We start from the raw sequence: 12,574 nt of genomic DNA, 5'->3' as shown, positions 1-12,574 counted from the left end.
GTAGAGGGTGGTGGTGCGGTTGTACAATTACTCGTTGTTGTTCTTGTTTTCTATTTGTGATTTTATAAACAACAGTTGTACAGAATATTGTTCCTTTTTATACTGTTAATAAAAAGATTTAAATATAAAATGTGTTCAAGACTTGTGCAGATGAAGGCAGAGCCCGTGGGGATGGGGACATATTTTGTCCCCGTGTCATTCTCTAATTCCTGTGCATCCTTATACGTATTTTACAAAAGCTTTTCTGTACAGTGAGTCTTTTGTAAAATATGTGGGGATTGTTAATCATACCAACTTGCCTTTTCTAACCTAGATGTCATATGCAAAATGGTGCTTCATGTGAATACTGACTGGTGTTGGATGTTTTCAGCTTATACTGAGGAACGGAATCCCTTTATGCCTACTCCTTTCCCCCAATTCTGCTAATATCCAAGAACTTACAAAAGAAAAAGTTGATATACACAGAGAGTGTACCATTATAGTGGTTTACAAAGTATTAATAACAGGAGAAAACACATCAGGAAAAGAACTACAAATTAGATAGGAAAGCAGAAAAGGAGGCTAGAGAATTACAACGTTCCACAAAACAGTAGCATAGGTGTAAAGGAATAGCTGGTCCAGCAGGCTGAGCGCTCCAACACGAGCCTCCAAAGGCCTGTGAAAGTAAGGAGGCATTCATAATATTCAAGGCAACATATAGGCCTTGTCAAATCCTTTCTGATTTGTACCAGCTGTTGGTGAACATGTTAATTTGTCCACTTGAATTCTATTCATTGATGATAAGATCAAGGAAAGATTCTCCAATATTTTTATTTTTGTTTATTGCTTTTCTTTGCAGTTTTTAAGCTTTGGTCTTAAGTGAACAGTGTTTCGCAAGGAATGAAACGACATTATTTGAAAATCTTGAGCAGCAATATACAATTGTTACATATTTTGTTCAAGGAATAAAGCTCAAGGTCACAGAGTTCAACCAGGCCACCCCTCTTTTTTATTTTTTTTAAATGTACTGCTTTAACCTCTTGTTCCCACTACCAAGGGTCCTCTTCCATCCTATCCAGAGTCTTGTTCTGTGATTTCCTTTCCACTGAAAAATGCTTTTCTTTGTCAAGGCTATAAATTTAACTTTTGAATGCTGCAATTTCAGGTTGTGCTTTTCTTGTAGCTGCCACGGTGTCTTTCTTGTCTAACATTCTTGTCATTGAAAAAGCTTTGTTTGCTAATTAATCTGTCTGACTATGGTTACAAAAGATCAACAGGGGCATTATTGATATGATGTCTAAATCTGATTTTGAAGTCAGAAAACAACAAGGCAGTTGATCCGCCAAATCCAATACGGAAAATGAAACACTGAAGCAGACTTGTTAAAAAGCAATGTCTTTATTAGTAGATTAAAAGCTCCCAGGTATTCAACATAAAATGCCCGACATGGCCATTTTTCGTCAGTATAAAAATGGCTGCGTCAGGGGCAATAGGTCACCAGCTGATATACAACTTCAAAATAAACCAGGCCGGTGTGGCTGTAAAAGCAAGATTCTGGGAACAGTCTCTCAAAAAAAACGCTGTGGTTGTTTTATACTGGCGACACATGGCCATGTCGGGCATTTTATGTTGAATACCTGGGAGCTTTTAATCTACTAATTAAGACATTGATTTTTTTTACAAGGTCTGCCTCATGAAATCTGATTTTGGACATTTTGCAAAATATGCATAAAAATCCAGTCGCAAACATGGCCATTTACAAACCAGAAAAATGTCCAACTTTTTGATTTGAAAATGGCCATTTGCTAGATGTTTTTATACTCAGTGCTTCTATTTTTTAGGACCATTTTTGAAAAAAGAAAGTCCAAAGGAAAAATGCACAAAAACAAGCTATTTGGATGAATGAGGAGGCCAACATTCTTAGTAGTCTAGCCACACAGACATCCTAGCAGAGCAGTGGGTCACCCTAGGGGGCACTGCAGTGGACTTCACATAAAAGTTCCCAGGTTTCATAACTCACTGTTACCCCCTTATATTGTATGGTGAGCCCTCCAAAACCCACCAAAAACCTACTGTACCCAACTGTACGCCACTACAATAGCCCTTATGCCTGCAGATGTCAGGTACAGTAGGTTTTTGTTGGGTTTTGGAGGGCTCACACTTTGTACCACAAGTGTGCCAATTAGAGTGTGATATGGGCTTCGGTCCCCTTCTCTACAGTCCACTGCATTGACCACTAATCTATATTATGGACCTGCGTGCTGGTCTAATAGGACTGACCATAACATCTGAAGCTGTCATAGAGCCTGGTATGCACTGTTTCTTTTACATCTTTGGGGTAGGAGGGTGTCAGGGACCACTGGGGGGGGGGGGGGTAAAGGGGGATTATGCTTTAATCCCTTCAGTGGTCATTTACAGCACCTTTTGGTCACTTTGTATGATTGAAACAGGTATAGCCAAAAATATCTGTGGTCCTATACGTTTTCATTTTTTTCTATTATTGCAGAAAAATGTTTATCTTTTGGTGCCTTTCATGTCCTGCCCAAAATACACCCCAATGCACCCCCTTGAAATTTGGATGAACTGTGGAGCAAAAAGTCTAAAATCAGGCATTGAAAATCGCAACTTAGATGATTTTGAGAGAAAAACGTCCTTCTGCTACCTTATGACATATTTTTGGACTTTTTTGTTTGTTTTAAAAAAATAAGTGTACTGTTATATTTCCTCTTCTATTTTCAGAGTTATTTTGAAGTTCAAAAAATGGGCTTTGTGTTATACTTTCTGGTGTGTAAGCATAACTGTTTTTGTTTTGATTCTAGAACCTCCTCTTGAATTGCCATCCTTCTCTATGACACCATCTCATCGTCAGGTTGTCTTTGAAGGAGACAGTCTGCCTTTTGAGTGCATGGCTTCATATATTGATCAGGACATGCAAGTGCTTTGGTATCAGGATGGGAAGATTGTTGAAACAAATGAATCACAGGGTATTTTTGTAGAGAAGAACATGATTCATAATTGTTCGTTGATTGCCAGGTAAAAATCCCTTAACACACTAGAAGAGTCCTCATGAAGCATTTCTTGCCTTTGAGGTCCTGTTTTTAATTTGAATATATATATATATATATAATTACTGTGGTTGTGTTATAATTTGTCTCCTTGCATGCTTCCTTGGGCTATTTTTATCAGTTACTATGAGCAGTCTGTGTTTGATCTGTAAAATACCTTACTGTCTGTACTGTTTAAAAAGAACTGAATCAGTTTGAAATTATTTTGTGGTCATGCATAGTTAAACCACATTGCATTTAGAGTACAATGGTAAAGTATATACAAGTCATGAAATTCTGAACCAAGAAAGTCATGTTAATATTGGCTATGATATTTTAGTCACTGGTTTTCTCCTCTTCTTTTGGGCTTCTAGCTTATTTGGAACCTGGAGTGTAGGTGTGCACCATGACTTTCCTTCAGAACTACCCAAAGTGGATAACGGGGTTCCTCTGTTTGGTATATCTTTTTTCAGACAATGTCTAGAAAAAAAGTTTTACAACATCCAAAGACTCAACATGAGTTGTGTTTCGGCCCCTAGGGCCTGCCTCTGGAGACTTCTCTGGATATATGTAATTCTCCGAGGACAAGCAGGCTTGTTTATACTTACAAGTGGGTAGACGCCATCCCACGTCACCCGGCTTTGCAAATTTGGCAAAGAAAAGTCCAGAGCTTTCAGGAACATGAGCCAAACTCCAGCGCATTCCTGCCTGCCTCGCGAACGCGCTGCCTTAATTTCATTTTTTCCACTTGTGAAGTGGCTGCTTTTCTGCTCGCTCCTCACAAGCCTGGTTAGAGCAATTTTTTTTGAGTGCCTTCGGGCGGTTTTCTACCCGCTTGTTTTTTTCTATTTGCTTTGATTTGCCTCTTAAAAGAAAAAAAAAAGACCTTTATTTTCTTAGTGTTTTTCCCTCAATGAGCGCATCCGAACCTTACTCCCTGAGCTTTTGGACTGCCTTATGCAGCTATGTGCGTCAGTATTGGGGTTGTTTGTGCCTGCCATACCTCCCGCTGTTGTCCCGCCTGGCCCTCAGCCCGTGGTGCGGCCTCTGATGCAGTGCCACTTGCGGCCCCTGTGTCGACTGCCACCCGGGCCGGCACCCCATCAATGTCGATGGAGGAAGCTTCGCTGGAGTCAAGGCGGGAAGCCAATTTCTCAATTCCGCTCTTGAGGACATGGTTCTGTAATATAGGGTTAAAAGAGAGAAGGGGAAAAAAAAATAATACTTACCTGAGGGCTGCGGAACAGAGCGTTGTAAAGAGGAGCGCTGCAGAGGCCGGTGGTGTTATTTTGAAGGGTCCTCAGATCGTAGAGAAGAGGTCCGGATGCCCTCCGTGTTTTGGGCCTGTTTTCAGGCCTGGTTCAGCCGGGAGCAGCGGTCCGGAGCGCTGCGGGACGCAGCGACGAGTTTTTTTGTGTACCGGGGACAATTGGGACATCCCCGGTAAGGTAGGGAGGGTAGGGAGCGTTTCAGCGGTTTTGGGCCTGCTGGTGGTTTTCGGTGGCATGTTTTGCTTGGGGCACTGCAGGACGAGGCGCGCCGGGAGAGAGGCTACTGGAGGAGGGCGTAGCATCACGATTATCAGGAGGGCCGTGGACGTCGTGGGTCAAGTTCTCGGTCCGTGGGGCTGATTTCGTGGGGCTGATTTTGGGCCGGCAGGGCTGTCAGGAGGGAAGAGCGCTGTAAGAGGTGGCCCGGAGGCCGAAGAAGATGGCCGGGAAACGTGCGGGCACGCTCCCATGGGGAGTGTGCCTCATGCACGAATCGGGAACGCGCCTGCTCGCACGTTTGTCTGGAGCTCCGACGAGGCCTAGAAGCCTGGGCCTCGATTTTAGACCGGAGTTCCATGCAAAATGGTGTTTTCTGGGCGTTATTTAAATTTTAACTCCGATTTTGCGTGGAGAGCCTCAGGACCGGAACCAGATGGAAGTCGAAATGTGTGCAGAAAATCTACTTCCAGGTAAGGGGTTGTTTGACCCAAAATATTAATAATTTTTTTTTTTTTTAATGTGAAAATTGGGACTTTTATTTTTTAAAAATCAGGGTTTTATTGAATTTAAATTCTGTTTTCGGAATTGGGGTCGGGGGATTTTTTGTGATTTTTCTGATGATTTAGTTTTTGAATTTTAATATTTTTGAGGGGTCTTTTGGAGGGGGACTGTTTTTAAGGGGTTAATTAAGGGTTAAATTTTTTATTTCGACGTAGCAGGTAGAGGGGAAGGTGTTTGAATTTTTGATGTAGGTTTTAATTAATTTGGGAATTTTTTGAGGGGTTTAGGGGGAATAATGGTAGGTGGGCTTTAAAAAAAAAGGGTATTTTTAAAATTTAAAAACATGGCTTAAGATTTTAATTAGTTTGGGGAAATTTGGGGTGTTTTGACTATTGTTTTAAGGGATTTTATTTTAATTGTGAATATTCCCATTAATTCCTATGGGAAATATTAAATTAAAATGGAGTTGGAGTTGGAGCAGTGCTGGTCAGAATTCCGAAGGTCAGTAAAAAAAATTGGAACCTTGAAAATGGCTTGGGATTGGCTTGGAGGGTTTAGAACCCCAAGCTCAAAGTCGGATTCCTAGGTGACGGAGTCACTGGCAGTTGCCAGAGTGAGTTTAGACGGTCAAGGTGAGAGGTGGTGCTGTGGGTGGTGTGAGTGAGAGAGAGTTGATTTAAGGGAAAAAGTTAAAGTATTTAAAGGGAATTAGGGTGGACATCAGTATAGGAGGGTATTATAAGTGAAAGGGTACGGTTTGGAGGAAAGTTACATTAAATTCTCCAGAGTTTGGGGAATTGGGTAGATGAGAGAGGAGTTGGAAGTGATATCCGTTATGAATGGAGTGCAGGTACCTGTATAAGGGTACTGTGCGTGAGCTAAAACTTGTTTCCAGGAAATAATACACTTGAAACTGGAAATTTGATCAAGGGAAGTTGGGTTAAGATAAAGGAGTAGGGGAGATGGAATGTTGATTAAGGGTTGCCTCTGGAATGTGGTGAGAGTGTTGCAGGGAGTGAAAGACTGTCAATCACTCTTCCTAGTTTAGGGATAATAAAAGTTTAGCTAAAGGTAGGCTTGGAAGATAAGGAAACCTTTAATTACTTTTATTTTGATAGATTTATTGGGCCACAGTCTTTGATTAAAATTCTCCCCTAGCATAGAACCTAACCCAGCGGATAGGAAGTTAGGGTTTTGCCTACTTTAAACTTTATTAAGAGAAGGTTTAGGAGGAAGAGCTACGGAAGACAGATCAGCAGCACGCTGTGAACATCAAGGGCCCCACCGCAAGAAAGTCTACATCACATCTTGGAGAGAAGAAAGAATTCTGCAGTAGATAAGTGACTGTGTGAGACATTGGGGTATTTGGGAGAGAGAGAGTACAGAAAGGAGATAGTGAAGAGGGGAAAAAAACATACTTACCTTATTTATCCTGAATGGTTGATGATGAAGAAAGGAGACCTGTAAGACACAAATAGACACAAAGCATCAAATTCTTGAAGTTAATAAGTAAAGGAAGTAAATAAGCCAAAAGCAAGGGTGTTTTCCGGCCATCATCACCCAGAACGAGGGGTCGCTTCTTCATCCCAACCTCCAGTCTCTGACTCTCACGGCCTGGATGTTGAGAGCCTAGAATTTGCTTCCTTGGGTCTTTCGGAGGGTGTCTCCCGAGTCTTGCTGGCTTCCAGGAAAGATTCCACTAAGAGGTGTTATTCTTTTAAATGGAGGAGGTTTGCCATCTGGTTTGACAGCAAGGCCATAGATCGCCTTTTCTGTCCTACACAGACTCTGCTTGAGTACCTTTTACACTTGTGAGAGTCTGGTCTTAAGACCAGCTCCATAAGGGTTGACCTTAGTTCAATTAGTGCTTATCATCAGCGTGTAGAAGGTAAGCCTATCTCTGGACAGCTTTTTGTTGTTGGCTTCATGAGAGGTTTGCTTTTGTCAAAGCCCCCTTTCAAACTCCGCCCGTGTCATGGGATCTCAACCTCTATAATGAGAGCTCCTTTTGAGCCACTGAATTCCTGCCATCTAAAGTACTTTACCTGGAAAGTCGTTTTCTTGGTGGCTGTTACTTCAGCTCGTAGGTTCAGTGAGCTTCAGGCCTTAGTACTGGATGCACCTTATACTAAGTTTATCACAACAGAGTAGTCCTCCACATGCGCCCTAAGTTCCTGCCGAAGGTGGTGTCAGATTTCCATCTGAACCAGTCAAAGTCAACATGGATTTAGTGAAGGGAAATCTTGCCTCACCAATGTACTACATTTCTTTGAAGGGGTGAACAAACATGTAGATAAAGGTGAGCCGGTTGATATTGTTTATCTGGATTTTCAGAAGACGTTTGACAGAGTACCTCATGAAAGACTCCAGAGGAAATTGGAGAATCATGGCATAGGAGGTAATGTTCTATTGTGGATTAAAAACTGGTTAAAAGATAGAAAACAGAGAGTAGGGTTAAATGGTCAGTATTCTCAATGGAGAAGGGTAGTTAGTGGGGTTCTCCAGGGGGCTGTACTGGGACCCATGCTGTTTAACATATTTATAAATGACCTAGAGATGGAAATAACTAGTGAGATAATTAAATTTGCGGGAGGATTGTGAAAAATTACAAGTGGACCTTACGAGACTGTGAGACTGGGCGACTGAATGCCAGATGATGTTTAATGTGAGCAAGTGCAAAGTGATGCATGTGGGAAAGAGGAACTCGAATTATAACTACGTCATGCAAGGTTCCAAGTTAGGAGTCACAGATCAAGAAAGGGATCTTGGTGTCATTGTTGATGATACGCTGAAACCTTCTGCTCAGTGTGCTGCGGCGGCTAAGAAAGCAAATAGAATGTTAGGTATTATTAGGAAAAGAATGGAAAACAAAAATGAGAATGTTATAATGCCTTTGTATCGGTCTATGGTGCGACCGCACCTTGAATATTGTGTTCAATTCTGGTCGCCGCATCTCAAAAAAGATATAGTGGAATTAGAATAGGTGCAGAGAAGGGAGACAAAAATGATAAAGGGGATGGGACAACTTCCATATGAGGAAAGGCTAAAGCGGCTAGGGCTCTTCAGCTTGGAAAAAAGGCGGCTGAAGGGGTATTATAGAGGTCTATAAGAGAATGAGTGGAGTTGAACGGGTAGATGTGAAGCCTCTGTTCACGCTTTCCAAAAATATTAGGACTAGGGGGCATGCAATGAAGCTACAATGTAGTAAATTTAAAATGAATCGGAGAAAATCTTTCTTCACTCAACGTGTAATTAAACTCTGGAATTCGTTGCCAGAGAATGTGGTAAAGGCGGTTAGCTTAGCGGAGTTTTAAAAAGTTTTGGACGGCTTCCTAAAGAAAAAGCCCATGGACTTGGGGAAAATCCACTATTTCTGGGATAAGCAGTATAGAATGTTTTGTATACTTCTATTGTATCGTGCCAGGTATTTGTGACCTGGATTGGCCACTGTTGGAAACAGGATGCTAGGCTTGATGGACCTTTGGTCTTTCCAAGTATGGCAATACTGTACTTATGATTGTCTTGCCAACATTCTTCCCCAACCTCATGCTGTTCCTGGGGAAAGCAGCTTGCACACCTTGGACTGTAAGAGAGTATTGGCCTTTTACATGGAGTGGTCGAAGCCCTTCAGGCAGTCTTCCTAGCTTTTTGTTTATTTTCATCCCAGTAGGATGGGGGTCGCAAACGGGAAACGCACCATATCCAATTGGATGGCAGATTGCATTTCCTTCGCTTATGACCAGGCTGGACTGACTTTGGAGTGTCATGTCACGGCTCATAATGTCAGAGCCATGGCTGCGTCGGTAGCCCACTTAGTCATTCTCCATTGAAGAGATTTGCAGGGCTGCGATGCGGTCGTCAGTCCACACATTCACATCTCACTACTGCCTTGAGCAGAATACCTGACACGACAGTCAGTTTGGGCAGTCAGTGTTGCAGAATCTGTTTGTGGTCTAGAATCCAACTCCACCCTCCTAGGCCCGTTTTATTCTGTTCCAGGCTACAGTCTCATCTAGTTTGTGTATAGTTTCAGGTTAATGTATGTTAAGTTCTCGCCATTGCAAGGCCCAGTTGACCACTGTTTGTTGTTTTGGGTGAGTCTGGATGCTAGGGATTCCCCACTTGTGAGTATAAGCAAGCCTGCTTGTCCTCGGAGAAAGCAAAGATACTTACCTGCAGCAGGTATTCTCTGAGGACAGCAGGCTTCTTATTCTCACAATTCCGCCCACCTCCCCTTGGAGTTGTCTTTCTCCATGTTTTTATTTGTTTCTTTTTGGGGTTTTTTGCTTTTGTTTTAAACTAAGGTGGCGTGACGGGTGGGAAGGCACTCACGCATGCGCACTGGAGTGCGACTCGCACTACTGAAAGCTCTGGATTTTTCTTTGGCAAATTTGCCAAGCCGTGCAACGCGGGACGGCGTCTACCTGCTTGTGAGAATAGGAAGCCTGCTGTCCTCGGAGAATACCTTCTACAGGTAAGTATCTTTGCTAAATGGTAGCGTCCTGTTAAACGAAGTTAAATTTCACACCTTATGTTTTGGAAGCTCTCTCATCAGAATATATTGTGTTCTTTCTAGAACAAGTCAATATATTCTGATGAGAGAGCTTCCAAGACATAAGGTGTGGAATTTAACTTCGTTTAACAGGATTCTGCCATATTAACATATATCCAGAGAAATCTCCTGAGGGAGGCCCTAGGGGCCGAAACACGACTCATGTCGAGTCTTTGGATGTTTCAATAAACTTTTTTTCTGGATATTATCTGGTGTAATTTCCTTTGTCATCTTTGCTTTGATTGACACATTTGTGTGATTGTGGAGGCCCTGTTCCCTTTGATATCTTTTTTTCAGCTCAGCTATTGCAGTAACCTTCCTTATCCCAAAGGGCTATATACCATTGCTCCCTCCAGAATGCGACTAATGTGTTGTCATTATTTGTCAAGTGATAGTTGAGACTGGATAGAGAATTTTTTAAATCACTATTTTAACACTATTAGCCTGATTCAGTAAGATGAAAATATTACTGCTTACCTTCTGTACTTATATAATGCTGTACAGTGTACCACCCATCCTTCTCGCTATCCGTGTTATCACCCTTTCCTAATTTAAAAAAAAAAAATAAAACTGTTTCAGATTACATCACATTGATCTGTAGTGTGAAGAAATTAAAACTTTCTGCATAATGTGAAATTTGAGTTATGATTACTCAAATATGACATCTGAAGTTGTGGCACTTAAGGGCTTTGACTGTGACATCAACAAATATCACAAAAACAGCAAGTTTTTATGATGGTTGTAAAAGTTAATATGGTTCTAAATATGACTTCTGAAGCAAAATTATCAAAACTGATTCCACTTTTTTAATGGAGGTGACAAATCCCAGTTTTTACCCCATGACATGCTTGAGCTTATAGCCTACGGGCACTTTGTACTTCACACAAATAATTGTGTTCAGAAATCCATTTGGCTTATATATGTATGGGAGTCAATGAAATGAAAAATCGTTCAGTTAACTGTGCTTCTGTTTCTTTGGTTAATAGGACTGTAGAGTATTGTTGCAGGTTTTTATGGTTACCGAGTATACCTGTTGCAGATTTATGAAAATTCCATTTTTTCCCCATAGTGCCTTAACCATATTCAATATCCAAACCAGATCAACAGGAAACTGGGGCTGCCATGTCCAGACAAAACGAGGGAACAATTCTAGGACCATAGATATTGTGGTGTTAGAGAGCTCTGCACAGTACTGCCCTCCAGAGAAGGTGACTAACAACAAAGGAGAGTTCAGGTCAGCAACTATGATGAGAATAAATGGAAAAGAGAACAAGAGTTTGTGTAGCTCCCCCCCCTCCCCTTTGCTTTTGAATTGAAGTGTTATTTTAAAGGCACCTGACTACTGTTGTATATCTAAGTGATGAGGTGTGATGACATGCCTCCCTTTTTCTTCAAATTGTACTTAATTAAGAATTTTATGAAAAAAGTGATGTCAGTGGTAGAGTGAAATGTTGAAACTTTGGGCTATGTAGTCTGTATATACTCAAGTCCAAAAGTAAACACTGTATCATTAGGTATGAAGCATAGATTAATCATTAGACCTTTGATTGGCAGCTGATTTCTTTAATACCATTGATAAATTTTTATACACTATCCCCTGGATTCTATATATGGCGCCTCGATTTACTCGCAGAAATCAAAGTGTATTCTATAACAATGCGCACAACTTAGTTAAACTAATCAGCGCTAATTGCCATTAATAAGAATTTATGCACACTACTTGCTAAGCGTATTCTGTATCGTGGTGCACGTAAATTCTAAGTCACAGAGTTGAAAAGTGGGTGTGGTCATGGGCGTGGAATGGGTGGTTCGTAGGCATTTCTAAAATCTAGGCACATTGTTATAGAATATATCTGCTGCTCCTCACCTAAATTAGGCATCAGGATTTAGACTAGGTTTTATTTGGCGTAATAGATCGCGACTAAATTAGTCACGCGAAGCAATTCTCAGGATGTTCTATAGCATACTTTATAGAATACGCTTCGATTTCCTCGCAGAAATCGAGATGCGATATATAGAATCTAGTCCTATATTGTCAAAATACTCCATTTTTAAGCTAAGAATATTTCTGTTAAAAATTTGTTTGCTGCATGAAGTGGATAAATGTTTTCACAGCCTACATTTCTGTTATGAAGAACCCATATGCATTCTACACAGAAACATCCGCCCAGGGTCTGGGGCTCTTTTGTAGAAGCTTTTGTTGCCTTGATCCCCCCCCCCCCCCCCACCCCACCCCACCCCTCTTAATGTTTTTGTTCTTTAGAGAGCACATCTCAGGATATACAAGTTTGTTGTATTGCAACTGTCATAAAGGACTGTGCTGATCAAAAAAGACCCTGGACACAAGTAGAAGAATGTATTCAGGACCCATAGAAGGAGAAGGAGCGTATATAGTTTTTGTGTAGGTTTTAATATGTTGTAATTCTAGGATTATACCGTATTTCTTTTAATGTAAGCTGCATTGATCCATTTATAGTTAATTCGGCATATAAATATCAAATGTAATGTATATTTAAAAAACAAAAAGTGGAGAAAGCATCCAGAGAATAATAAACATAGTAAATGATAGCAGGGAAAACATGACTCATCAAATCTGCTCAGGAATGTTGCTGATGTTGTACCTGCTGCACAGCACAGGTACCTTTTCGTATGGTGTTGGGTTTGGATCTGCCGCACAGTGCTGGTTCTTTTCTTGTTCTTGTGGTGTTGGGGTTGTACATGGCTGCGCATTGAAGGTTACCTTCTCCACGATTTCTTAATTGTCATTCTCCGAGGACAAGCAGGCTGCTTGTTCTTACTGATGGGTGACGTCCACGGCAGCCCCTCCAATCGGAACACTTTACTAGCAAAGGCCTTTGCTAGTCCTCGCGTGCCAATGCGCACCGCGCATGCGCGGCTGTCTTCCCGCCCGAACCGGCTCGTGTTCGTCAGTCTTCTTTTGTCTGCACTCGGTACGGTCGTGTTTACGCCGTTTGCGCCCCTTAAGTTGACCCTCGCGCGTCTTTTTG

General features: G+C 41.5%; 1 protein-coding gene across 1 annotated transcript in view; it reads left to right on the top strand.

Annotated features, from left to right (window-relative positions):
• Positions 1 to 12,574, top strand: part of ADGRA3 (adhesion G protein-coupled receptor A3) — a 203,271-nt gene that overhangs the window by 90,498 nt on the left and 100,199 nt on the right. Inside the window, exons 7-8 of the mRNA XM_030191235.1 lie at positions 2,799 to 3,012; positions 10,636 to 10,800. Of these exons, the coding sequence (XP_030047095.1) occupies positions 2,799 to 3,012; positions 10,636 to 10,800 (379 nt within the window). The remainder of the gene's footprint in view (positions 1 to 2,798; positions 3,013 to 10,635; positions 10,801 to 12,574) is intronic.

The sequence above is a fragment of the Microcaecilia unicolor genome, chromosome 2 (genome assembly GCF_901765095.1).
Source record: "Microcaecilia unicolor chromosome 2, aMicUni1.1, whole genome shotgun sequence".
Classification (NCBI taxonomy): Eukaryota; Metazoa; Chordata; class Amphibia; order Gymnophiona; family Siphonopidae; genus Microcaecilia; species Microcaecilia unicolor.
The sequence above is the reverse complement of the archived record's forward strand: the minus strand, read 5'-3'. Positions and strand labels throughout refer to the sequence as shown.